At 35.3% G+C, this 27796-nt stretch overlaps 1 protein-coding gene and 1 long non-coding RNA gene across 4 annotated transcripts in view; one reads left to right on the plus strand and one right to left on the minus strand.

Annotated features, from left to right (window-relative positions):
- Positions 1-27796, plus strand: part of STAG1 (stromal antigen 1) — a 403080-nt gene that overhangs the window by 255244 nt on the left and 120040 nt on the right. For all 3 annotated transcript variants that reach the window (XM_019437287.2, XM_019437295.2, XM_019437306.2), the window contains 3 exons: positions 1966-2117; positions 4095-4168; positions 22120-22243. In XM_019437287.2, coding sequence (XP_019292832.1) covers positions 1966-2117; positions 4095-4168; positions 22120-22243 — 350 coding nt within the window. The remainder of the gene's footprint in view (positions 1-1965; positions 2118-4094; positions 4169-22119; positions 22244-27796) is intronic.
- On the minus strand, positions 1070-18108 carry LOC109259641 (uncharacterized). Its single transcript, XR_002076719.2, has 2 exons — positions 18069-18108; positions 1070-1215 (listed from the first exon to the last, which is right to left on the minus strand). It is a non-coding gene; the product is annotated as an uncharacterized LOC109259641 (long non-coding RNA).

Raw genomic sequence — 27796 nt, forward strand, 5'->3', positions numbered from 1 at the left:
TAATTGTTGGTAAATGAAATGAAAATTTCAGTTGAAATTTGTTTTACAGATCAATAAGCATTTTATCTCAGTAAATACTGTTATATCCTGTCTTTTTGTGAAAACATATTGACCATTTTGCATTATGTTTATATGTCTAGGATGGGAAGAGGGTCATTACACAGTGGCAGTTGGCCTGTGGGATCTGGGTTCATAAGGAGATATGTAGCTAAAAGCAAAAATCATTAAATTGAAGAAAATTTGTGTCTCAGCTTCCACTAAGGAATTCCAGCCAGGGTTGGTGTTAATTTTAAAGCTTTTCAACTCCTTGATATATAAGTCATTTTGTTTTGGGGACCTGGAGGTATATCCTGAATTAAAACTCCAAAGGGTATGATTTTGTATGCTCAGGACAAACTCTTATTACACTATTATCCATGACTTTGGGCAGTGTGAATGCCCCAGATCCCTCTTGTCTTTGAGCTATTCTCCTTTTTTATACAGATTAATCTAAAAAGTACTTTTAGGGGTGCCTGGGTGGCTTAGTCGGTTAAGTGTCCAACTTCAGCTCAGGTCATAATCTTGCACTTCATGAGTTAGAGCCCCACCTCTGGCTCTGTGCTGACAGCTCGGAGCCTGCAGCCTGCTTTGGATTCTGTCTTCCTCTCTCTCTTCCCCTCCCCGCTTGTGCTCTGTCTCTCTTTCACTCTCTCAAAAATAAATAAACTTAAAAAAAAAAAAGTACTTTTAACTTTCACAGTATCATCAGATACCCTGACAGTGTGTAAAATATTGTAAAATCACTAGCCTGTATTTTGAAACACGAGAATATTTCTCAACTTACTATTGTGAGACACTGTATCTTAGGAAGAAGTATTTTAATTAAATGTATTTCTAAGTAGTTACTAACTTAAATATATTTGTTTACATCTTGTCTTATATTTTAGCTTAAAGGCAGCAATCACTATTAACATGGAGTTGCCAAAAAGCATACAGAGTTTCAGGTTAACATTTTATATATATATATATATATATATATAGTGTGTGTGTGTGCGCGCACGCGTGCGTATAGATAATAGATGTGTTTAACTAAAGGGAAATCATAAGTTTTAAGAGAAATGCATGCTCCTATATAGTTATGGATGTTTGCCGATAAGTGGATCAGTATTCCAAAACATTGATCAGTTCATTTTTTAAAACTGCACATTCGTTCATACTTGCAGATGAATAAATAACCTAGAAAGAAAAAAAAGGAAGTTTTTTTTACCAGCACAAACTCTTAGTCCTTTGTCAGTATTTTTCTACACTATCAATAATGAAAATAAATATGAGTAGAGAAAAGTTTAAGGTTTGTGTTATACCTGTTTTTCAGATGACTTGAAACACAAGTTTGAAAATAAAGATTTGCAAATCCAAGTGAACATTTAAAAGTACATTAACACTGTGAGGAAAATAGGTCAATCAGAAGTTCACGGGGTACATTTTTGATTAATGAGTTTGGTAGGATCTGTATTTCAGGGTTTGGGAGTTATGCTATTCACTGAGAACAAACCATCTTTGTGGGTAAGGGTCATGAATTGATTGTAAATATCTAAGCCATCTTTGAAGTGTCTAAAGGTATTAAAGATGCAATTGTATACACAGAACTCATGGGCAGAAGAAAAACCTAACATGCATATTTGAAGGTCGGGAAGAGGGGGTGTTAAATTCTTCCTGCTGCTAATTAGGATGGAGCTGATTTTAAGGAGGAAAATGTTGTGAACTAAGCTATAGAGACACTAAGGCACAGAAAATTATGTTGCAGCCTAAGATCGTGACTTTATTTCTATAAAGTTAAGTTTTCTTTTTTTAATTTGTTATGCCGGAGTTGTAAAACATAGAAACTGACTAGTTTGTTTCCTTCACCCATTTCCATTATAAATTTGTTATCTTACGGATGAAAATCTTATTAATAGGTGAAAACCATAATCTTCCTTTATTTCATAGCCATGAAGCTCATGACTGCGTTGGTGAATGTTGCCTTAAACCTCAGTATTCATCAGGATAACACACAAAGACAATATGAAGCTGAGAGAAATAAAATGATTGGGAAGAGAGCTAATGAAAGGTTGGAGTTACTTCTTCAGAAACGCAAAGAGGTAAGTTTCATACGATCTTAAAAAGGTATGTGTGATTTTGTTTTTTGTTTGTTTGTTTTTGATGGGGCTGCATGTGGCTGTGTGTGTGAGAGAGAGACAGAGGGACAGAGGGAGGGAGCAAGTGTGTTGTATGTATTTTAAATTATTTATTTAAGTCAGATGTGTGATCTCAAGGTTTCAAATTAAACTGGAATGTTCAGCCACTGATTATCTGAGTGCTGTCTGATGGCTGAAGAGAATCATAAAACAATCCTATGTTTGAAAGAAGGTAGTCTAGGGGTCAGGTAACTCAGAAAGATTATCAGGCTGTGAATTCAGAAAGCATAATAAATAGTATGGTCAGAGCTGGGTGCTAGCAAAGCTGCCCTTCTAGAAGGAAGCCAAAGACTACTTATTAGCTGATGAATAAGGCATTCCTATAAATAAGATTGGTCTCAGTTTTACACTGCAATTTTCATGTATGTGTGTGTGTGTGTGTGTGTGTGTATATATATATATATATATATATATATATGTATATATATCTATATCTTGAAAGTGTTTTAAACTGGGTTTTTAGTAGGTAATATTTTTATTTGCCCAATAGGAAATCAAATTTTAAATATACAGTATTTTAACTTGAAAACAGAATAATATCACATTGCTACAAATAAATTACTGATGAATAATGGGTTATAACAGGCAACACGAAACGCAAACTAATTTTAAATTATTACCCATGCTGTATTAGGGTGCTAGCTGGGGCTGCTGTAACAGATACCAACACAGACTAAGTGGCTTCAAGTTGAAGATAACTCCAGTTTCTCCATGACTTCCGTGTGTCTGTGTCTCTAAATTTCTGCTTTCTATAAAGACACCAGTAATAATGGATTCAGGACCCACCTTACTTTAGAATGACCCCATCTTAACTAATTACATCTGACACAATCCTATTTCCAAATAAGGTTTGAGGTACTGGGGCATTAGGACTTCAGCATATGAATTTCTGAGGAACACAGTTAAAATCATATATAATACTTGAAATTTTGTGAAGGTAAATTTTGGAACTGTGCATCAGTAAGTACTATTAACCAAACTGTATGCCTCTTATAAATTAATTTTTTATATAATAAAACATATAAAATAAAAAAAATTATTTCAGTAAAACTGAAATAAAGCATACAGCAAAAGAGTAAGTCTGAAGGAATTTTATTCTCACACTCTTATATGTAATAAAAGCAAATTATTTCACTGAGTATTACTACACAAGAGATTATAATAAGAAATATCACTTGGAATGTAATTTTGTATAAGTGCTTTTGTTCCTCTTGAGCAGTAACTAAGCTCAAACTTTAACTATGATCAGTAGTATTTCCTGAATTTTATATCATTACTAGACTATTTTATTTTGTTGCTGCATTCTATGACTAATGGCGAGGATTGCTTCTATCTTCAATTATGCCTTCTGTATTGGGAACTTGGCCTAGTCTCAGTTATGGGCTAAACAGATGCAGAGTAATATTTGGATACTTTAGGTCGAATAGTAAGTTTCTTTTACAGTGGCAAATATGATCAAGGATGGCCTGCTACCAAGAGAGGCAAAACAAGCCAGGGGCCTGACTTTGTTGGAAGAGGTATAGAAATTGAGACTTCTTAAAAACAATAAAAAGAAAGAAAGACAGACAGAAATTGAGGCTTCTTCTCAAAGCAGGTAGTATTTTGGATATTGGAATCTGGCCACATTTAGCCACATCACACTTTTGTTAGTTACTGTGTGTATGTATGTGTAAAGAGAGACAAAGAGGTTCTGAAGTCAGTTTAGTAAAGCTTTTGAAGTAATGCAGTAGTACTGGTAATTTCAAACAAGTGATGCACAATAAGTGAAAAAAAGGATTGATTATTATTCAGAATGAGAATAACTGGGAATTAAAAATAACTGGAACTGTTCATTTCAAATAAAATGATCAGGATTTAACTTTTTTTGTTTTTTCATTTCAGCTACAGGAAAACCAGGATGAAATTGAAAATATGATGAATTCTATTTTTAAGGGTATATTTGTTCATAGATACCGGTAAGGAATTTTAAAAATCACTTAGATTTTTAACTTAAATAATTTATTGCTTTTTTTGTAGTCCTAGGTAATTATAAAAATAGGAAACCCTCTATTTGTTTTGTTCTTTGGGAAACAGCTTTGGCTCTAAAAGCTAAATAAATGTCATACTACTGTTGTGGAAGAAATTGTTTTTTGTTTTTAAGTTTATTAGAAAAAGAGCACAAGTGGGGAAGGGGCAGAGAGAGAGAGTGAATCTAAAGCAGGCTCTGCACTGTCAGCATGGAGCCTAATGTGCGGCTCAAACCCACAAACCATGAGATCATGACTTGAGTTGTAACCAAGAGTCAGATGCTGCACCAACTGAGCCACCCAGGCACCCCTATTGTGGAGGAAATTGTAACACTGCCATACTCTTTTAAGTTCAGATCATATATTGTTAGAAGCATTCAGTATATTTGGATTTATACTGATGGACTATTTATTAATAGGATATCATTAAATTAATGTGGTCTTAATATAATAAGATGTGATTGTCTTGATATTTGAAAAAATTCAATGCCCTGCTTCCTGTCCTGTGATACTCATCTTGTTTCACGGTCAAATTAACCAGGAGTGTTTTAAAAATACATCTTTGAAGATGGGAGAAAAGTTGACAAAAAAAGGGCACCTCTGTAAATAATCAACAACTCTTCTTTACCTTCATCTATACACATGAAAATAGAACCAAAGTATTTTTGTCATGCTCCATTGCAAGCCAGTTTAGTCTTTCTGTGAAGTTTTTAATTGTTGACTACATTATTAAGCAGCATATTTCACAGAGAATTAATGAATCATCTACATTAACTTGCTATGTTCTTTTAGTTAGGCATGATGTATGTTTAGGTAGATAGACACAGATAATAGAAGCACTGTTTTTAGATACATTTGAGACTTTTAATTGGCCAGTTAATTAATTTATTTATTTATTTATTTATTTATTTTTAATTTTTTTTTTTAATGTTTTATTTATTTTTGACAGAGAGAGAGAGACAGAGCATGAGCGGGGGAGGGTCAGAGAGAGAGGGAGACACAGAATCCGAAGCAGGCTCCAGGCTCTGAGCCATCAGCACAGAGCCCGATGCAGGGCTCCAACTCACAGACCGCGAGATCATGACCTGAGCCGAAGTTGGACGCTCAACCGACTGAGCCACCCAGGCGCCCCAGTTGGCCAGTTAATTTAAAAAGTTAGTTAAAACAGGGAAATCCATTAAAAAAAAAAAGAAGTGTAGTTTGATATTTTAACTTAAACGTCTTGTTTTAATTCAGAGTATGAAAAAGACGTTTAATCTTCTTGGTAATTTTTTTAATGTTTATTTATTTTGAGAGGGAACATGCCACGTGAGTGGGAGAGGGGCAGAGAGAGGGAAAGAGAGAAACCCATGCATAGCATGGAGCCTGATGTGAGGCTTAATCCCACAAACCATGAGATCATGACCTAAGCTGAAATTCAGGGTTGGTCGCTCAACGGACTGAGCCACCCACACACCCCCTACCTTTTTTTTAAATCTTCTTGATATTTATACAAAGAAAAAGAAAACACTAACTTGAAAAGATATATGCACTCCTATGTTAATTACAGCGTTATTTATAATAACCAAGATATGAAAACAACCTATAGGTTGATGAATGGATAAAGAAATTTTATATATACAGTGGAATATTTTTCAGCCATTAAAAAATAATGAAATCTTGTAATTTGCAACAACATGGATGGACCTCAAGAACATTATGCTGAGTGAAATAACTCAAGCAGAGAAGGACAAATACTGTGGATTATATGTGGAATCTAAAAACAACAACAAACTCATAGGTACAGAAAACAGATTGGTGGTTGCCAGAGGCAGGATGGATGAGGAAAATGGGTGAAGGGGGTCAAAAAGTAAAAAGGATAAAAAAAGATGAACTACTGAACAGCACCAGAAGTTAGCTTGCTGTTATCTAGTAATTTGTGACTATCTGCTGTATTATTAGGAAATTTAGGCAAGTTTAATAAATTCGCACCTAACTTCTTGAATGAATAATAGAACTTTTAGAAGAAACCTGGAAGATTACAATGCACTGGGAAGGGGTATCTGGGGTGCTCAGTGAGTTAAGTGTCTGACTTGATTTCTGCTCAAGTCATGATCTCATGATTCATGAGATCGAGCCTTGTGTCAGGCTCTGTGCTGATAGCACAGAGCCCGCTTGTGATTCTCTCTCTCCCTCTCTCTCTGCCTCTTCTCTGCTCATGCTGTCTCAAAATAAATAAACCTTTTTTTTTTTTTTTTTCCTTTAACACACTGGGAAAATGTGTTTAATAGCTGATTAAAAAAAGATACTGAGAGAGACTGTATAGCCTGATAGGGACACACATCCTGAAGTTGGAGATGTTTGGGATTTGGGGAACTAAACCAATCAATTAAAAAAAAAAAAAAAAGAAAAGAAAAAAGCCACCTGTCTTTTAAATAAACTTAAGAATAAGAAAACAAAATTATTTATATTTACTCACAGATTTACCATTTCCAGCTCTCCTCATTCCTGAGTTTCTCTGTTATTGCTTTACTTCTGCCTGTTTTATTTTTTTATATGAAAAACTCTTTATTTCACCAAAAAAAAAAAAAAAATAGGACCAAGGCCTTTAATTTCAGTATGGAATATTTGATTATAATTTCATATTCTCTTTTGTTCATAAACTACACATGTAGTAAGTTATAGAAAAGTTAATTTTTTAAAAAGCCAGAATTTCCAGGGACGCCTGGGTGGCTCAGTCCGTTATGTGTCTGACTTAGGCTCAGGTCATGATCTCACAATTCGTAGGTTCAAGCCCCGCATCGAGCTCTGAACTGACAGCTTAGAGCCTGGAGCCTACTTCAAATTCTGTCTCCCTCTCTCTCTGCCCCTCTTCCAGTCATGCTCTGTCACTCTTTCTCTCAAAAATAAACATTAAAAAATTTTTAAAAAACAAGAATTTCCATATATTTGCCATGTAGTCTTTTTCTATTATAACTTTATAAAGGTATAATTAATGTAAAACAAATTACATGTTATATAATTTTTTATAAGACCTATATATTTGGTCCTTTGGAACTTTTAGTCATACCTGCCAACCACTGGAGGGCTGGGGGACTGAAGGTTGAATCAGCTGATGGCAATGGCTTAGTCAATCATGAATATTCAGTGAAACCTCCATAAAAATCCAAAGGACTGGTTCAGAGAGCTTGGTGAACACAAACAAAGTAACACACCTAGAATGGGCATGAAAGCTATGTGCCCTTTCTCCATACCTTGCCCCGTGTATGTCTTCATCTGGCTATTGATTCAAATCCTTTATCATATCCTTTAGTTAATTGGTTAACGTAATTGTTCCCCTGAGTTTTATGAGCTGCTCTTGCATATTAAAAAGAATATAAAGAGGATGTGGTTGGAACCTCCAGTCTAATAGCCCATGGGTCACAAGCACAGGTAACAAAAAGCCTAGGGCTTATGATTGGCATTTTAAGTGGAGGATAGAGGACAATCTTGAAGGGCTGAGCTCTTAACCTGTAGAGTCTGATGCTGTGTCCAGGTAGACAGTGTCAGAATTGAGCTGAATTCTCAGAAACCAGTAAGTATTGTTGGTGTGTGTGCGTGCAGGCAAAAACCCATGCCCCAAATTCAAATTGGGTCCAGGAACCCAAAAAGAGTTGGTGTCAGACACAGTTAAGTGCCTAAGTTTTGACATATATACACCTGTACAACTACCACAAGCAAGATAATGGAATATATCCATCATCCTGAAAAGTTTTCTCTTGCCACTTTGTAATTTCTCCCTACCTCCCTTTCTTCCAGTCTTCCCCTGCTCCCCAGAATCAATCAATTATCAATTTGCTAACTGTTTACATTTTTTAGGATTTCATAGGAATGGAATTATACAGTATGTACTCCTGATTTTTGTTGTTGTTTTCATCTGACTTTTTTCACTAAGCCTAATTAGTGTTCATAAGTTTCATGAGTTTTAATAAGTTTTTCACATATGCCTTTTATCAGATTGAGGAAATATCCCTTCTGTTCCTAGTTTTCTGAGAGTTTTTATTAGAAATGAATTTTGGATTTTGTCAAATACTTTTCTACATCTGTGGAGGTTGGTATATATGGTTTTTCTTTTTTAAGACTGTTAATGTGAACTAAATTGGTTGATTTTATAATCTTAGCCTTAAATTCTTTGGCTAAACCCACAGTCATGATAAATTTTTCTTTCTAAATAAATTTGCTAAACTTTTCCTGAGAATTATAGTTCTGTGTTCAAGAGAGATCTATATAGATCTTTTTTTAAATTTTTTTTCTTTTTAAATTTGAGAGAGAGAAGAGAGCATGTGCATCAACAAGGGGGAGGGGCATAGGGGCAGAAGGAGAGAGAGAATACCAAGTAGGTTCCACGCTCAGCACGGAGCCTGACACAGCGCTTGATCCCACAACCCTGGGATCATGATCTGAGCCAAAATCAAAAGTCAGACACTCAACCAACTAAGCCACCCAGGCTCCCCAAGAGAGATGTGTATCTCTTAACTTTTAATTTTATTGAATGTCTCTGACTGCTTTTGGTACTGTGGAAATGCTGGCTTTGTTGAATGAGCTGCAATGTGTTATCTCCTTTTTAATCATCTGGAAGAGTTTAATAATATTTTTTTTTTTCACATAGGCATTATACCATTGGGACTGAGTGTTTTCTTTGTAGGGATGTCTTTAATTGCAAATTAAATTTCTTTAATAGATATAAGTCTTTTCAGTATCAAGAAAATGATACGTTGATCTGCGTTGTTGAATTATATTCAACAATTATCAGCATAAAGTTGTTCATAAAATATCATTGGTTTCACATCTCTCATACCGATTGTATTTATTTTTCTTAAAAAGTATGATTTTGGTTACATTGAACTCTATTATTTTTCTATTTTCTATCACATTGATTTCTGCAATTTTATTTCCTTTTTCTGCTTACTTTGGGTTTCATTTACTCTGCTTTTTAGCTTCACAAGGTGGAAAGTGGGGTAATTGATTTGAGGCCTGTTTTCTAACAGTAGAATTTACTGCTATAAATCTCTCTTAGTATTGCTTTAGCTGTATCCCCTAAATTTGGATATGTTGTGTTTCCATTTTCATTCAGCTCAAATACTTTCTAATTTCCTTTTTGACTTGTTTCCTTGACAAGAAGAAAGTATTTAGTTTACAAACATCTGAGAACTTTCTGTTATTGATTTCTGATTTAATTCCATTGTAGTCAGAGAACATACTTTGTGTAATTTGAATGCTTTCAAATTTATTGAGTTGTGTTTTATGACCCACAATATGGTCTATCTTAAGAAATGTTCTATTTACTCAGGAAAAATTACATACTGTGCTTTTGTTTTTAGGTCAAAATCTGTTAGTGTTGTTCAAGTAATTTCTATCCTTACTGATTTTCTGTCTGTTTATTCTAACCAATATTGAGAGGGTTTTTGTAGAAGTACTTTTGTATTCTTGATTCAAGTCCCTTATCACATAAATGGTTTGCAATTTTTTTTCTTGCCTGTGGCTTTGTTTTCATTTTCTTAATGATACCTTACCTTTTGAAGAGCAAAAGTATTCCATTTGAAGGAAGTAATTTATTCACTTTTCTTCTGTGTACATGCTTTTGATATCTGTGAACATTTTTCCTAACCCCAAATTTTTTTCTGTGTTTTATTCTAGAAATTTAATAACTTAATCTTATAAGTTAAAATATATATAAAGTTAACTATTATGTATTTTTTGGATATAAGGCTATAAGTCAACTTTTTACGTATAGATATTCATTTGTCCAAGCACCATTTGGTGAAATACTACCCTCCTCCAATTGAATTGCCTTGGAGCTTTTTTTCTTTTTTTAAGTAATCTGTACAACCAATGTGGGGCTCCAACTCATGACCCCCCAGATTAGGTTAAGAGTCCCACACTCTACTGACTAAACCAGCCAGGTACCCCTCCTTGGAGCTTTTCTTGAAAACTAAATGAACATGAATGCAAAGATTAATTTATGGATTTTTCTAATCTGTCCTTATACCCATACCATCTGTATTGATTAAAGCTTAGAGATATAATTGATGTAGGACCTGTAAGTTTAAGTTGTACAATGTGATGATTTGATTCACATATATGATGTGAAGTGATTACCACAGTAAGGTTACTTAACACCTCAGTTGTCTCACGTAAGCACCTTCTTTGTGTGGTGGTGATTACATTTAAGATTTTCTCTCTTAGCAACTTCCAAGTATGTAATAAATACAGCCTTTGTTAACTATAGTCACAATGCTGTACATTAGATCTCTAGAACTTACTCATCTTATAACTGGAAGTTTGTACTCTTTGACCAACATATCTCCATTTCTGTCATTCCCCAGCCTCCAGCAACCACCATTCTACTCTATTTCTTTGAGTTTGGCTTATTTAGATTCCATGTATAAGTAGAACATGCTTACTTGTCTTTTTTCAGAGTACCTTTAAAAAATTAGGTTGTGTTAAATCCTCCTACTTTGTTCTTTTTCAAAATTATTGTGACAATTATAGATTTTTGTATTTCTATGTAAATTTTAGAGTCAACATGTCAATTTTTAAAAAATTTGTATTTCTTCATTTTGAGAGAGAGAGAGAAAGAGACAGTGCAAGCAGGGGTGTGACAAAAAGAGAGCAAGAGAGAGAATCCAAGCAGCCTCTACGCTGTCAGCACAGATCCCATCATGGGGCTTGATCTCATGAACTGTGAGATCATGACCTGAGCCAAAACCAAGAGTCGGATGCTTAACCAACTGAGCCAGCTAGGTGCCCCCAGCTTGTCAATTTTTACATAAAAGTCTGCTGGAATTCTGATGGAGAATATGACTCTATAGACCAATGCAGAGGGAATTGCATTTTTCACATTTTGAATCTTCCAATCTATGAATAGAGATTGTTATCTCCACTTGTTTAGATATTCTTTAATTTCTCTTGGCTGTTTTTCATGATTTTTCAAGTACAAATCTTACACTACTACTTTCATTAAATTTAGTTTAAGTGTTTTCATTTTTTATTCTATTGTAAATGAAATTGTTCTCTTAATTTCTATTCTAGATTCTTCCTTACTAATGTATAAAAAATACAGGTGATTTTTTTTTTATTCCTTCAGAATTACAAGATACTTTCATTGTTCTATAGTCTTGAGATTTTGTTTTTGTAGATTATTTAGGATTTTCTACATAACATGTCATGTCATATGTGAATAAAGACCGTTTTAATTCCTACTTTCTAAGTCTAAACACTTTCTATTTCTGTGTCTTTAATTTTTTTTTTTTAACTTTATTACACTGGCTATAGAACTTCACTACAAAACTGGGTAAAAGTGGTAAGAGAGGACAGCTTTCCTTTTTTCCTAATCTTAAGGGGAAAACAGCCTTTAATGTCAGTAGCTATTAAGTTTTATATTGATACCCTTTAGTCAGATGAGGAAATTCCCTTGTAACCTTATTTCATATGTTGTTTTTATCATGATTGACTGATTTTATTTTTTTTCTGTTTCAGTTAAGATGAAAATACAGACTTTTTCCTTTATTCTGTTAAGATAGTGCATTATATTAATTATATTAATTGATTTCCAGATATTAGACCAATTTTGTATTCTGGTAAAAATTCTACATCATCCTGATACATAATCCTTTTACATGCTGCTGGATTCAGTTTGCTAATATTTTATTAAGGATTTTTGTGTCTCCTCTCATAGGGGGGCATTAATCTGCTAACTGGCCTCATAGAATATCTGGGAAGTCTTCCCTTCTGCTCTGTTTCCTGAAAGAGTTTATGAAAGATTAGTATTATTTCTTTTTTATTAATTTGATCGAATTCACCAGTGAAGCCCTTTAAGCCTAGCTGGTATTTTTGGATGATGATTTTCATTTACTGATTAAATATCTTGTTACACATTTTTCCTGTTTGTTTGTTTTTTTTAACATTCATTCATTTTTGAGACAGTGCAAGTGGGGGAGGGCAGAGTAAGAGGGAGACACAGAATCCAAAGCAGGCTCCAGGCTCTAAGCTGTCATCACAGAGCCCGATGCGGGGCTCGAACTTACGAACTATGAGATCATGACCTAAGCCAAAGTCAGAGGCTCAGCCGACTGAGCCACCCAGGTGCCTCTGGTTTTTCTGTTTATTGATTCATTATAGTAATTTTTGTCTTTCAGACAATATGTCCATTTCATGTATATTGCAGATTTGATGGCATAGTGTGGCTTTTGATAGATATTTCCTTGGAATCCTTTTTATTTCTGTAGGATTGGCAGTGATGCCTATTTGATTTTTGTTTGTTTTTGTATCTTCTTTCCTTTTTGTCTTAGTCTAGCTAAAGGTTTATCCATTTTACTGATCTTTTCAAAGATTGAACTTTTGGTTTCATTGACATTATTTATGTATTTTTTATTTCACTGATTTTTGCTTTATTCCTTATTTCTTTTCTGTCTGATTGCTTTCGTTTTAATTTATTCATCTCTTTCTAGTTTCTTAAGGTAGAAACTGAGGTTACTGATCTTATATCCCTCTTCCTTTCTTATCTAGCCTTTTAAGGCATAAATTTCCCACAAAGCACTGCTTTAGTGACATAGCAGGATTTTTGATAATGATATATTTTAATATTTATTCTATACAAATCATTTCCTTATTTCTGTATTGAGATTTCTTCTTTGACTCATGGGTTATTAAGTCTTTTGTTTAATTTTTAAATATTTGGAGATCTTCCATTAATTTCTATTATTAATTTCTAATTTAACTTTGTTGTGGTTATTAAACATACTTTAAGGGATTTCAATCATTTTACATTTAATGGGACTTGTTTTTTCCCTATCCTTTTGAATTATTGAAAAAAAAAAATAGTTCCATGCCAAAATGCCATAGGTTTCTACTGTTTTAACCCAAAGGTTGACAACATTTTTGAATAAATGCTTCTCAGTTCTTTTGGTTGATTTCCAGGAAGCTGAAATGATTGTTTTTGTCTTCATAGTTCTTTTTTGGGAGAAAACATTTCCCAACCACTTCACTCTCCTGTTGCCTCACATTCATTTTTAAAAGATATTCTCTCTTGTTATGGAATTCTAGGTTGACATTTTGGGATTTTTTTTAGCACTTGAAAGGAATTGATCCACTCTCTTTGGTTTCCCTTGTTTCCAACTAGAAAGAAATCTGTCATTCTTTTCTTACATATTTTATAGTTTATATTTTGCTGTGATTGGGTTTAAAAGTTTTATCGCTACAACTAGTAGAGATAACCAATGCTGTTAACCTATTCTGTTACAATGTTTTTTGCTGCCATTTTCTTAATGTTTGTTTCATCTCTTCCATGCTCTCCTCAAACATACATACTTGTTATAACAACTGTTTGAATGTTTTTATAAATATTCATCTACTTTTTTCTTAGACATGATTATGTGTAATCCTTATTTTTAAGGTTTGTTATATGGACCAGAGCAGTATTTTGTCTAAGACTAATTTCCTCCCAATACTAAGATAATAGCATTTTCTGAACTGAACTCTACTCTGAACTCTAGCCCTGTGAATTGCAAGGTTTTTCTGCTCTGGCTCATTGGGACACAAAATACTCCCAGCTCTGCATGTGCTATCTCCTCTCCCCATTCTTTCCCCAGCTTTAGGTGGTTTGTTTGTGTGTGTGTGTGTGTGTGTGTGTGTGCTTTTTAGTATTCAGCTGATGAGGATACAGTCTTTGTGCAGATCTTCAGAGGTTACTATCTATGTACATCTCTCCCCTCTGATACTATGCCTTGTAAAAATCTAGCCACTTTGTACTCTAGAGTCCCAACTCTTTCTCCTCAACTCAGGGATATACCCAGCCTCTGTCTTGGTTCCTCTGCCAATACTGCTACCTGGCAGGCACCAATCTGGTGCATTCTGAATTACCTTATTTGTTACCCTCTCTCAAAGATTACTGTCCTGCTCTGCCTAATAGCCAACATCTAAAAGTCATTATTTTATATATCTTACTCAGGTTTTTAGTTTTTTCAAGTGGGTATATAAATCCTGTCCATCGTGACTCAGCCATGCAATCTTAGTACGGAATCCATATTATTTTTTTATTATTTTACCTTAGTCTTCAATGCTAACTTTACGTAATTTTTATTTTAGAGTTTCACCCTTATTGAATCTTGCCAAAGCTTCAACTAATCATTCTCATAAAAAAAATTCTTTAATTTTGTTACCCTATTGATTTTTATTTAATGAGGCCTTAAATAAACTAGTATTCATCTGTCACAGCTTACTTTTGATACATTAAAATTTTAGCTGTGTGAACCAGAATTACAAACAGTTGAGAATGTGACCTGCCTTCCAAAGTTATCAGTTAGAGGTACCAATCATTGATTTTTCCAGAAGTATTACTTACTCTGTAAAGGGGTGATGTTACTGCATGTACGTACTAGAAATAGAAGGTGCTGTGCAGTGATGGCACTTTAATGCCTTGAGTCTCACATGCTACTTTAATGTCAGACAAATATTGAATATTGGAGTGGCTCAGTCGGTTAAATGTCTGACTTTGGCTCAGGTCATGATCTCGCGGTCCGTGAGTTTGAGTCTTGCATCAGGCTCTGTGCTGACAGCTCAGAGCCTGGGGCCTGCTTCAGATCTGTGTCTCCCTCTCTCTCTCTGCCCCTCCCCTGCTCACACGCTCTGTCTCTGTCTCTCAAAAATAAATAAATGTTAAAAAAATTATAAAATAAAAATATTGAATATTAATCTATATGCTGGTAGATCTAACTACTAATTTATAGGAGATAATGGAAAATAGAAGAGCTTTTTGTATGACTCCATCTTCATGGTATCATTTTAGCCCAGAATGTAATGAATTATACAGACCAAAATGACCCATTTCCTTCAACAAATAAATGGCATATAATAAGAACAAGTAGGTATAAAAACACAATATAAAATATTGGATATGAAAAATATATTTATGATATAGATAGATATTTAGTGAACAAGATACACTCTAGACTGTTGAAGGCACAATTAGTGAATTAGAATATAATACTGAGGATTTAACCCCAGCAAAGAAGATATGGAATAACATTTCTAATACATGCGGGATTGTTTGAGAGGCTTCATAAGTCCTTTACATAGGATTCCAAAAGAAGAGAAAGGTATTGGAAAGAAGTGGTATTAATGAGAAAGCTGAAATTTTATAAAATCGGTTAAAATAGAATTGTCAGATTGGAAAGACTTAATGAGTATTGAGTAGGTTAAGAAAATATTTCACTTTTAATCGTGCCATAGTCAAAGTGCATAACATGAAACATTATGAGAAAATCTTAAAAGCAACCAAAAAAAAGACTATTATTTCAGTGGTGGAACACACCATAAGAACAAACAATGGAAGAGGAGGTAACAGAGCAAAGATTGCAATAATTTGAGAGGACAAAAAATGGATGTCTTTTGTTCTCTTTTACTTTTTTATACTATAGTGAAACATTTTGTAATAATGTTTTCAGAGTTATTATACAATACTGTGTTATGATTTATTCTGAGCAAATTGCCATCTTTTTAAAATTTTAGTCATCTTCCTAATATTTTTTTAAATTTCTTTCTAACATTTTTGAGAGGGAGAGAGACAGAGCACGAGTGGGGGAGAGGCAGAGAGAGGGGAGATGCACAATTGGAAGCTGGCTCCAGGCTATAAGCTGTCAGCACAGGGCCCCATGCAGGACTCAGACCCATGAACCGCAAGATCATGACCTGAGCTGAAGTCGGATGCTTAACCAACTGAGCCACCCATGACCCCTAATATTTTTCATTTTTTACTTAACCTGTGTGTCAGGTTGATAGTTCAAATGTGAATATAAATTAAAGATACTGTTCTTTAAAAGTTAATGTATTCTTCACATTCAACTTTTAATCTTATGCCTTAAACTTTTGTTAATAGTAAAATAGTGAGTAATGCAGGATAGCAGATAGCCATGTCACCTGTTCTGTATGAAACTCTCAGTGATGTAGTGCCTTTCATTTTGTCACTATTTTCACTAAAGGATAATGGAATAAAAATGAGGTGAAAAATATTTGCAATTTATAAAACTGTTGTATTTCTAATGCATTTTAATCATCCTGGATAATCCAGGTTGATCGTTATTTGATTATCCTGAAATAATTAAATGAAAAATCTGGATTTAACTAACAGAAAGGAGAGTTGCAGCTCTTCAGGTCTGCTTTTAAACATTACTGCTTCACAGAATCCTTCCTTGACCCCATCTTCACCCTTCTAACATTTTTCTATGCCTCTGTGTTCCCTGTACTGCCCTTTACTAACATTTATCATTTGCTTAGATAATTTATTTTAAGTTAAGGTCTTTATTAAGTTCTTGTTCTCAGTCTAATAAAGGATACAATATGACTTTTCAGTAATTCTTTAGCTGTTCCTTTCGCTTTTGGGCTATTTTTTTTTTTTAATTCTTCAAGTTCTAGTTTAGAAAATATAATTTTTTTAGCCAAATATTAGTGACAAAATTGGTTGAGACATGAATTCATTTTGTGCTACAATTTAGATAGCAGCCTTCTTGGCACTTGTAATTATTTCTCACTCTAGAGCTCTCATGAGATTCCTTGTACATGAGAGATATTGTAAGTGTCACAATGCCCATATTAGCCAAGAGTTATTCTCCAAAATTTGTATTGCAGTCATTTTAATTTAGTCTACTTCCTTACTGGGAAAGCATCTGTAAGAGTAGTACAAGAAACATTTCATTAAAATACACTGGAGTTAAATTTCATTTTGTTGTAAGCAGAAAATAATTTGAATTCCATCTACCAAGAAAGCAATTCAAAATGAAAACTTTAAAGTATATATATTAAAGAGCCACATCTCCCATAAAGGCACACTAACTGTGAAGGTCAGTAAATTAGATAAGTTTTTCATAGAAATGAACATAATTTTTTTGTGCTGTGACATAGAGTTACAACAAAGGATTAATCACCACAGAATTATTATTTTCTAGGTTTTTTTTTTCTTTTTGAGTTCAAAAGTAAAGTGAACCTGACTTCAATTTTAGTTGTTCATTTCAAGGCTGCAATACCACAATTATGAAAATTAGTTAATCTTATGATTGCCTTTTACACCTTCCCCTGTTGTACTAACTTTTTTACCCCCTTTAATCTTTGCTTTGGAAATTCCCAAATATCACGTAAACATTACTATTTTTTTTTAATTTTTTTAATGTTTATTTTTGAGAGGGAGACAGAGCACAAATGGGGAAAGGGAGACACAGAATCTGAAGCAGGCTCCAGGCTCTGAGTTGTCAGCACAAAGCCCAGTGTGGGCCCGGAGCTCATGAGCCATGAGATCAGGACCTGAGCTGAAGTCAGATGCCTGACCAACTAAGCCAGCTAGGCACCCCTAAACATTACTTTTCCAAATGGACTGAGGGTGTTGGAAATAGATATTAAGGTGTTAAAAAGAACTTTAATATGAAAATCAAGGGTTAATGGAATATTTCAAAAGCATACTGCATTTTTATTGTACACTTTGCTCAAATAAAATGTTCATAGAGGGCAAGAAAGCTATATCTGGTAATAAGAGGATATGACAGAACTAACATCACAGGAGCTTGAAAGAACAATCAGTGTTGTTATTTAGAGTAAAATGAAGGCATTGTAAGAGCATAGAGATGACCACAGACATGTAGATACTGATGCACTTAAGCTATTTGGACTAAGGAAGAACTCACTCATGGACCAGACTAGAAGATTGGTTATTGGTATGGGTCTTCGATAATAGTAGAAAGTAATGATATGTTTTGTCATGTAACAAACCACTCCATGTGGTTGATTCTAATATGGCTTACTTAGGTGGCTGGTGGCAGAAAGACCCCAGTTGAGAAAGACTCACCATGTGGAGTTCTCTTTTGGGCAGCTAGAATGTCCTCAGGACATGGCTCAGAGAGAGTGATCCAAGAAAGTGAAGTCACAAAGCAGAAGTCACGATCTCTTTTATGACCTAACCTCGAGTCAAAATCCATCATTTCTACCACACTATATTTGTTAGAAACAAATTACTAAGTATACCCACATTAAAAAAAATAAGAATGTATCTCTACAAAAAACAATTAACAAGGAATTTGTGGACATATTTTAAAACTACCACAAAGGAGTTCTAATTTTATGTATAATCTGTGATTACATAATATAATTACCTATAGAGAATGATTAGTCTAACAGGATGGTATCAGCAGGCAAAGTGGATTGGAATTTCAAAACCTGAACAGGAAACAAATTGCCTCGGGACTTTTAATAGTAGCAGAATGTGCTGTCTGACCACACATAGTCAAATTGTAAGTCTAGAAAGGATATTAAGAAAAATTTTTTTAATGTTTATTCATTTTTGAGAGACAGAGACAGCGCACGAGCAGGGGAGGAGCAGAGAGAGAGAGCACATGGAATCTGAAGCAGGCTCCTGGCTCTGAGCTATCAGCGCAGAGCCCGACACGCGCTCAGACTCGTAAACCATGAGATCATGACCTGAGCCGAAGTCAGATGCTCAACCAACTGAGCCACCCAGGAGCACTGGGTATTAAAAATTCTTTAGTTAAGGGGGGGAGGGGTCAGACTGGCATCTGAAATAGACAAGGATTGGGATTCCAAGAAGACAAATTGTATCAAAATGTTGGCAGTGCATGCAGAGAGGATCTATTTCCAAGAACATAAGCTTTTAGGAGAATGGTAAGACTAATAATCATTAGAAATTAGACTTAGACATAAAGATGGTTATAAAAAGATTTTGAACAAGATTTCTCTCCTGAAAGCTATAAGCCTTTGTCATTTCTAGATCTTAATACCAATACACTCATGATGTTAATACCAATAGTAATGGTATTCGTATTGGTAATACCAGTGGCAATGAATGGAAGAATGTTTGAACTGTGTATATGTGCAGTTACCATACTTAGTAGTCTTTGTAGGTTTTGTTTTTTTCTTTTTAGTTTATTTGTTTTGAGAAGGAGAGGGAGGGGCATAGAGCCAGAGAGAGAGAATACCAGGCAGGCTCCACGTAGCTCTGTGCAGAGCCATACTAAGGGAGTGTGAAGCACTGACAATGAGACCACGACCTGGACTGATATCTAGAGTTGGACTATTAAGGGGCGCCTGGGTGGCTCGGTCAGTTGAACATTAGACTTCGGCTCAGGTCATGATCTCCCAGTTCACGAGTTTGGGCCCTTCATTGTGCTCTGTGATGACAGCTCAGAGCCTGGAGCCTGCTTCAGATTCTGTTTCCCTCTCTGCCTGCTTGCTCACTCGCTGTCTCTCAAAAATGAATAAATGTTAAAAAAATTTTTAAGAAGAAAAGAAGAGTTGGACTATCAAAAGTCTGATGCTCAACCAACTGAGCTACCCAGGAGCCCACAGTCTTTGTAATTTTTCATCAACATACTATACCCATTATTTTGTCTTCAGGCTGCTTTCGTAGTATTGTGTAATAAACAAACAAACAAACAAAAACTTAGCCTGTTTTTTAACTTTCTGGATTTTGGGTGGTTTTTTGTTTTGTTTTGTTTTTGGTTTTTTTTGTTTGTTTTTTAGGATTGATTTTTACAAGGGTAGTACAGTAGAGAATAAGTGTAACATACCTTTGGGAGAGTAAAGTGATAAGATTTGGGTGTTTTGTGATTGTTTTATTTATGCTGTTACTGTTTTCATATGGTCAACCCAGTGGAAGACAAAATACATGAAATTGTAGTTCACAGAGATGGAAATATATATTAAATAGTAGAATAATACCAAGTTGGGTAAGGATATGAAACGCTAATTTGTGGAAAAGATTGTTAATATCTAATAATGCAGAAGATGTATATCACTCCTTTTCCAGAAATTTCACTTCTAGGTATAAAAAGTGTGTTACAGACTTAGTTGACCATATCCTAACATCAGATACACAATAGTTCAAAAAAAATATTCACTTGGCTTACCTCATGTGACACTTTTTTCATATTTTCTATCCTAAATCCTTTGTTTTTCACTAAATAAATGTATTTCGTAATGTGCTGATAGGTAGTCATATACTGTTTGAAAACACTACCCTACGTAAACTTTCATACGTGTGCACAAGAAGGCATATACAAGAATGTTTATGGCATTCATTGTTAATAAAAGCAAAAACTTGGAAACAGCCTAAATGTCTGCCAATGAGAAAATGTATAAATAATTTATAATAATTTCTGTATATGCAGAAAGGAGAACTGAACATCAGTTTTGGAGAGGATACCTACAAGATACTATTTATGTAAAGCTTTAAAATCTGTAAAGCTATATATATGAACTTAAAGCATAAAGATACAGAAGGGAGCGTTTATGGAAGGTTTAGTACGTGCCAGGTGTGTTCATTCTCACAGTAACTCTGAGCTCTAAGCTAGGTACAGTTATTATAACTATTTTACAATTGAGAAAATCTAAGAGGGAAGTAACTTGCCTAAAGCTACATAGCTAGTAAATAGTGGAGTTAGGATTTGAACTTAGTATGTCATGCTCCAGAGTCTGTACCATTAGCCTATGCAATAGGATCTTTCCATAAGAAAAAGGCATTAAAAATATGTAGGAAAACTAAAGATTGTAATTTAGTAGAATGGCTTTGAAAGAGAAAATTTCAGGGCCCCTGGGTGGCTTAGTCGGTTGAGTGTCCGACTTTGGCTGAGGTCATGATCTTGCAGTTTGGGAATTCGAGCCCTGCATCAGGCTCTGTGCTAACAGCTCAGAGCCTGGAGCCTGCTTCAGATTCTGCGTCTCCTCCTCTCTCTGTCCCTCACGTGCTCATGCTCTGTCTCTCAATAATAAATAAACGTTAAAAAATTTTTAAAAAGAAAGAAAATTTCTCACATTTTTATTCTTGAACAAGGGGACTTAGAAGGATTGAGATTTATTAAAACAGAATCAAATACCAGAATTCTGTATTCTGAATTCTCTTTTGTCATAAAAAAGAAACTAAGAAAAGCTCCCGAATTAACAGTAAAATTCTAGCTGAATTATTGCCAGATTAGCAATTAATTAACAGATGATTGATTGTCTTTTTTAAATTGGAGAATTAAAATTACCTAAAATTCTAACTTACCTATATATCGTAAATCAGAAACCTCGAAGATTGAGCTACAAAAGAAAGTTAAGATTTATCGTATGATCTTTAATATGATTTTTTAAAGCTATAACTAATAACCTGTTAAAAGATAAAGTAAAAATATTAAAATTGTATTTGTTCGTGGTTCACAAATTTTACAGTAGGAAAATCATCCCAGGAGTGTTATATTAGATGCTTAAAGTGAGATGAAAAGCCATCTGGGCACGGTGCCAGAAACCTGACTTTTGGTACACTTCACAGTGTAGTCACCAGGATTGTTCCCATTTTAACTGTGAATTATTAGGGCAGTTACTTCAAGGTTTTGGTTTTTAAACTACTGTACATTTTCAAATAATATATGCTTCCATCATTTTCCCTTATAGATACTAATTTGTGTTTTGGTCATGTTTATTTTCTCTTAATTCAGTAGATGTGTGCTAGCTTAAAAGATTCATAATTATTTAGAGAAACAATTTTTGAGTTCCATATTATTCTGTGTTTAGATGATGGTATGCTGGTTTCCTCAGACTTAACATGTTTCTTGACTCCATAATAGTTGTAAGGCTTTCAGAAAGCTCCCAGGTTTCCTAGTCCAATGAAAGTAAAAGCAAAATTGGATGATTTCCAGAAGCATATTTTTTTTTCAGTTTGGTACTGGTAATTTTTATTTTATAGAAGACATCTAAAAAACAGAATATACTAAAACTGGAGGATTTTTTAGAGTGCAGATATAAATACAGTATTAGGAAAAATGTTAATATTTACTTGCTGTAAATGAGTATGAAGTACATTCTAGCTTTGGATGTTAATCTGAGGTTTGTCTGGTTTTCTTCTCTAGTGATGCTATTGCTGAGATTAGAGCCATTTGTATTGAAGAAATTGGAGTATGGATGAAAATGTATAGTGATGCCTTCCTAAATGACAGTTACCTAAAATATGTTGGCTGGACTCTTCATGATAGGGTAAGTTACTGTTTCAGACTTTGATAGAAGATATGCTTGTCTCAATACTAGAATGCTAGGAATTATGATGGCATTAGTTGAGTTTTTGTTTTTAAGAGTTGTAATAATATGAAAATTTAAGATGATACACCTAAATAAATTGTTCATTTGATGTCCATGACAAAACTTGAGACATTGGCCTGTGTGGAAATTCTGTCTTAACTTACTATAATACCATCTTAAACCAAGTTGACAACCTAGTACATCTAAAGTTTTAAGAAAATATACCATCCCAAGAAGCTAATTATCTTTTTCTAGCTTGGAATCAAAAGAGATTCCTTGTTTCTCTTAATATACAACAACAACAACAACAAAACCTTCTTGTTTTGAATCTGTTAAAGCCATATGACAGTAGAGTATTTTATAAGAGTTGAGTAGATTTGTTGGATTTTAGAATATTTGATCTAAAAATCCATTTTTATTTCTGTGCCCCTAGAAAAGGCGCTCATTTTGAAAGGAATCCCACATTATCAAATGCTGAATAAGTAATCCTCAAAATAACCAAGGGGAGGAGTGACAAATTATTGGAATTTTTATATTGAATGACCTGATATTCTATAACTTAAATTGCCAGATAGTCACGAATAGAGAAACCTTACAATTTATCTTAAATTTTTAAATGCAATTATATTATTAGACTTTTAAGACAATTTTGGTAATACTCTAAGACTTATTTTTTATGTATTACCATTATCAGCCTGTAGGGCATTTACTTTTTAAATAAAAGCATGCTAAATATTACCAAAGATAATTTGAAAACCACAAAATTTCATATATTATAATAAAACAGCCCAGGGGATTTTACAGACCACTTTTGCTATAAGAAATAGTTCAGAGTATAGGGAGATCATCACCCGTTGGTTGTTCAACCCCACAATTACTAATTTTTAATTGATGATTATAAGGGGTTCGTATCCCCTACCTTATTTGAAGGAATATCCAGTTAGTACACAGTGAATTTTTTCCTGAATATTTATCTTTGCTGCAATTCAGAATCCTTTTCTCTACACTAATAAATCCCAAGCTTGATCCTATGTTTTCTTTCTTCTAATCCTTGTGTGGAATTCAGGACTTTCACAGCTAAGCCTCATCTCAGGTTTATCCAATTAAATTTTATGCATTTTGAGAGAAAGAATTATACAGTGTGTCCTCACAAGCATACACGCATGGCTAAATCCAACAAGACAAACTTTTTAGTAGGAATAAATTTAAAGTCTTGTATTTTTATTCCTCACCACTACCATACCAGTTTTCCTTCTTCTCCTCCCTCCTCCTATCTCCCTAATAGAGTATCCTACTAAATTTAAGTAACAGTAAAATTGCCAGTTTTAACAGAATTTATGTAGGGCTGCAAATTCTGGGGAAGACATATTTGTTGGGACTTACCAAAATACACTTTAAAATAAATCCCAAAACCATGTTTATAGGAGTTTTCTGTCCAGATAAAGGAAGAGGGAGGGAGGTTTTGTACATTGTTGATAAAAGGATATGAGAATACTATTTTCAGTAGAACATTTTTATAAACCTCTTTTACAATTACTTTATTTAGAAAAGAGTGTCAGTAGTAAGTAATCCCTTCTAAGCTTTCCTTTTTTCACTCTAATGTCACTGAAATCTTGCACTTTTTTCCATATGAGGACTGTAGTCATTTGCTTTCTCTCCTTTTTAAAAAAATTTGTTTTAATGTGTTTATTTGTTTTGAGAGAGCTCGTGTGCACAAGCAGGGGAGGGGCAGAGAGAGAGGAAGAGAGCGAAAACCCCAAGTAGGCTTCACACTGTCAGCACAGAGTCTGACACAGGGCTGTCACTCACGAACTGTGAGATCATAACCTGAACCGAAATCAAGAGTCCAACACTTAGCCAACTGAGTCACCCATGCGCCCTTCTTTATCTCCTTTTAATCATCTGTTTGAAAGTGCTTATTCTATAGGCTGTGGCCTCTGCCTTCCAACCTGTTCTGTGCCTTTTCAAATGAGCTGATAAAATTCCTGTCTTTTTTTAAGATTACATTTTAATTATAAATTGCATTTTTTGTTTTATTGAGATATAATTGACATAACATTGTATTAGTTTAAGGTGTACAACATAAAGATTTGATATTCCTATGTCTTGATTTCAGAATATCAGTCCACATTCCTCAATAAGACAAACTTTTTTCTTAATACTGCAAGTTCATTTAAATTTTGTTGTATAAGTTTTGGTCAATAGAAAGACAAGCAGTCTCTAAATAAAGGAGTTATTTATTAGAGATTCAGTTCATCTTTCTATTGACCAATACTTCTAATTTCTCTACTCAGTTTTTTTAGTTCTTTCATTGATGGTGACACAAAATAGGTCTAATTTAAATTCAGCTGTGGTAATCTCTGTGTTCTAGACTAAATATCCTAGTCTCTTTACATTTATGCTCATGACACTAGATTACCTTTCTCTTTCCTTTACGGTTTGTCAGTATTGCTCTTTATTGTTTTTGCTTTTAGCTCTCTGTAAAATTCTTCTTTCTTGCCTATGCTTGATACCTCATATCAGAATCTCTGTAGTGCCTGGGTGGAACCTATTTTCTGTTGTTCCACCCCATTTCTTCTTCTCTGTGTTGACTCATCCCATAGCCTCTTTAAGTTCATCTAAAGCCTTTTTAGCTCTTTATATGTCAAGCAAAATGATACTTGACGCCTATCACCAGGGTAGAAATTCATGCCCACTGCATCTTGAAACCAGGTTTGCCAAGGAAAAGACAACACAGTCAAGCACTGGATGGAGCAATGTTTTACTCACATAAGAGGGGACAGAACAATATTGACTTCACTAGTGGGCCTTGGTCCTCCATGGCCAGCAGGTTCCAACCAGCAATCAGCATGGGGCAGTTGCCCTGCATGTACCTCTCTTATGCCACAAAACTAAGGACCCTGTCCTCTCCCCTGAAGAGAGAGTTTTAGTAGTGAGTTTGGCCAGGTGCCTTGTGACTCACATGGTTAAGAAGACCATGGGGACCTACAGTGAGTCTGAAATAGGAATGATATTTCCACAAAAGGCAGTTATCCCAGCACAGGTTGCAAAGACTCATCTCTTGATAAGGAAATGTTCCAGGCCCACGGCCCATTCTTGTGTAGCCAAGTAGGGGTCAAAAGAATGCATGCAGAAGACTACCTTTCCCAGAAGTCCACACCTCACCCCTGCTTGGTCATCAAAGTGGCAGATAAAGCAAATCATATCCTGTAGGACCATTGCCCGCTCCAAACCCGAAGACAGAATTAGGTCCGATAGGGTCCTTGAACAACCTATATGGATGTGGATTGCTCATACAGCTTCCCTGTCATTTGGAGATGGCACTTACCAGCGTGCTTAAGAGAGCCAGACCCAGGAGAATGATCAGGCTTCCCTGTAGGATGGTGCTCAACTAGAAACCCCAAGTGCCTAGATTAAGCCAACTAAAGAGGTTAAAAACTAAGTCTGAGGGCCTGTGAATATACAGCTAATAACCATCCCATCTGAATGTGGATATTCACCAGCTCAGTTTTTAACTTGAATTATTGACGTATGTACACACATGCCACACTTTTCTACACCAGATGATCGAGGGCTGTCACCACACTGGCTAGTGAGTTCATTGAGTCTTGTTGATCTTGAGTGGCTTACACAGTAGCATTAACTATTTCTGCCATGGTTAAGGACAGGTTGTATACCATTTTTTCTAGGGCTACATACCTATACCCAGTATTAGAATTTGGATAATTGAATGAAACCAGTGGTTAATTTGTCTTCCCAGGAGGGAACTGTGCACCACTCTGTGGTGTGTCAGCAAAGCGTGTCCTTTCCAGCCCTCTCTGCAGTTCCTGACATGGACAGTGAGGCAATAAAATCTTTCCCTTGGAGGCATACATTCTGTTGTCCATTGGAGTCCACAGAGAAATACATAATACAAGAGTGTGGGTGACATACACCAGGGATTTGTTCTCAAAATGCTGACTCGTCTCAGCCTGCTTTTGCCATGTGGTTACCAAGAAAGAAAATTTACATATTGGGTGTCCACATCCAGAATTTCGATAAAGATTAGTAATAACCATTCTAGTACAGGGGTCTTTTTTCTGTCACATCATAGATGATATTAAAGCAGGAGACTCCAGGGGCGCCTGGGTGGCTCAGTCGGTTAAGCGTCCGACTTCAGCCCAGGTCACTATCTTGCAGTCCGTGAGTTCGAGCCCCGCGTCAGGCTCTGGGCTGATGGCTCAGAGCCTGGAGCCTGCTTCCAATTCTGTGTGCCCCTCTCTCTCTGCCCCTCCCCCGTTCATGCTCTGTCTCTCTCTGTCTCAAAAATAAATAAACGTTAAAAAAAATTAAAAACAAAAATAAAAAAAATAAAGCAGGAGACTCCAGAGTATGCTTGCATCTGGACTGTATTGAAGGACTCACCCAGTGATTTGACCCATTGATAACTAAGGAAGGTCTAAATAGTTGTAATTGGCCAGGACATTATAGTGGGAATGCAGGGCAAGAGGGACTTTATTCCAGAATGACAAATCCAGCATTGGTTAAGTTTCCCTTCTCTTACTGTGGCTGTACGGATTTTTATCAAGTTGTTGTTGTACCAGGCATTCTGTAGCAGAGGATTCTGTAGGAATGAGAAGAAAGAGTAATGTTCCTCCCTGTCTTCTACTCCATGAACCTCCTGAGGCCAAAGATGCTTCGGTCTACTACTTGTGCTAATTACTTAGGTGTTGCAACCCAGGCTATCTGCCCCAATCCTGATGCTACTATCTTTTTGAGCACCCAGTGTCATTGTTGCTTGATCCATACTTTTTGGCCTTAATTGGCCAATCCAGAAAGGGAGGTCATGTGCTGCACATACTTGACATTCCAGTAATATCACCCACCTGATCTGAAGGGTCAAATGTTCCCCAACACTACTAGAAGGACACTAGCACTGTGGTATTTCTTGGTTTTGTCTCCTACCCTTATGGTTTCCCATAGAAGGGAGGTGCCCAAGGGAAGCATCACATCCAGAGTAGGGTCAGGGGGCCACGTCCGGTGTGCTGTGGCAGCCAGAACTGCAAACCAATACACCAAGGGGAAAAAAGAATGACTGCTATACTGAGATTGGTATTTTGCAGGCATAGCCTAAACACATGGCTGCCTACTCCCTGCCCTCCACCGCATCCAACCTCGGTATTTCCCAGCATGCATCATAGTGCCATTTTCCCCTTGTACTGCCGTGCACTGTTTAGTAGCCATACAGCCCTAGTCAGATGGGGGTACCAATTCATTAGCAGGCTGTCTTGGTATTCTTTCTTTAGTTGCTGTGTAAGTCACCCATTCATTCATTTAGTGGCTCCATTGGCATGAAAGTGATAATATGCATAAAAAGTTCATATTCCATGAGAATATATACCCATTGTTGTCTTGCTTGGGCAATGAAGGATATTCCTTGGTCAGAGTGAAATCTTTTAGGGCATCCAAAAATATGACATAAGGTTTGTTCAAGGACAGCTATGATAGTTTCAGTCAGCGTCCAAATGTCAG

Source organism: Panthera pardus, unplaced genomic scaffold (assembly GCF_024362965.1).
Source record: "Panthera pardus isolate Hobbes unplaced genomic scaffold, ASM2436296v1 HiC_scaffold_16, whole genome shotgun sequence".
Classification (NCBI taxonomy): domain Eukaryota; kingdom Metazoa; phylum Chordata; class Mammalia; order Carnivora; family Felidae; genus Panthera; species Panthera pardus.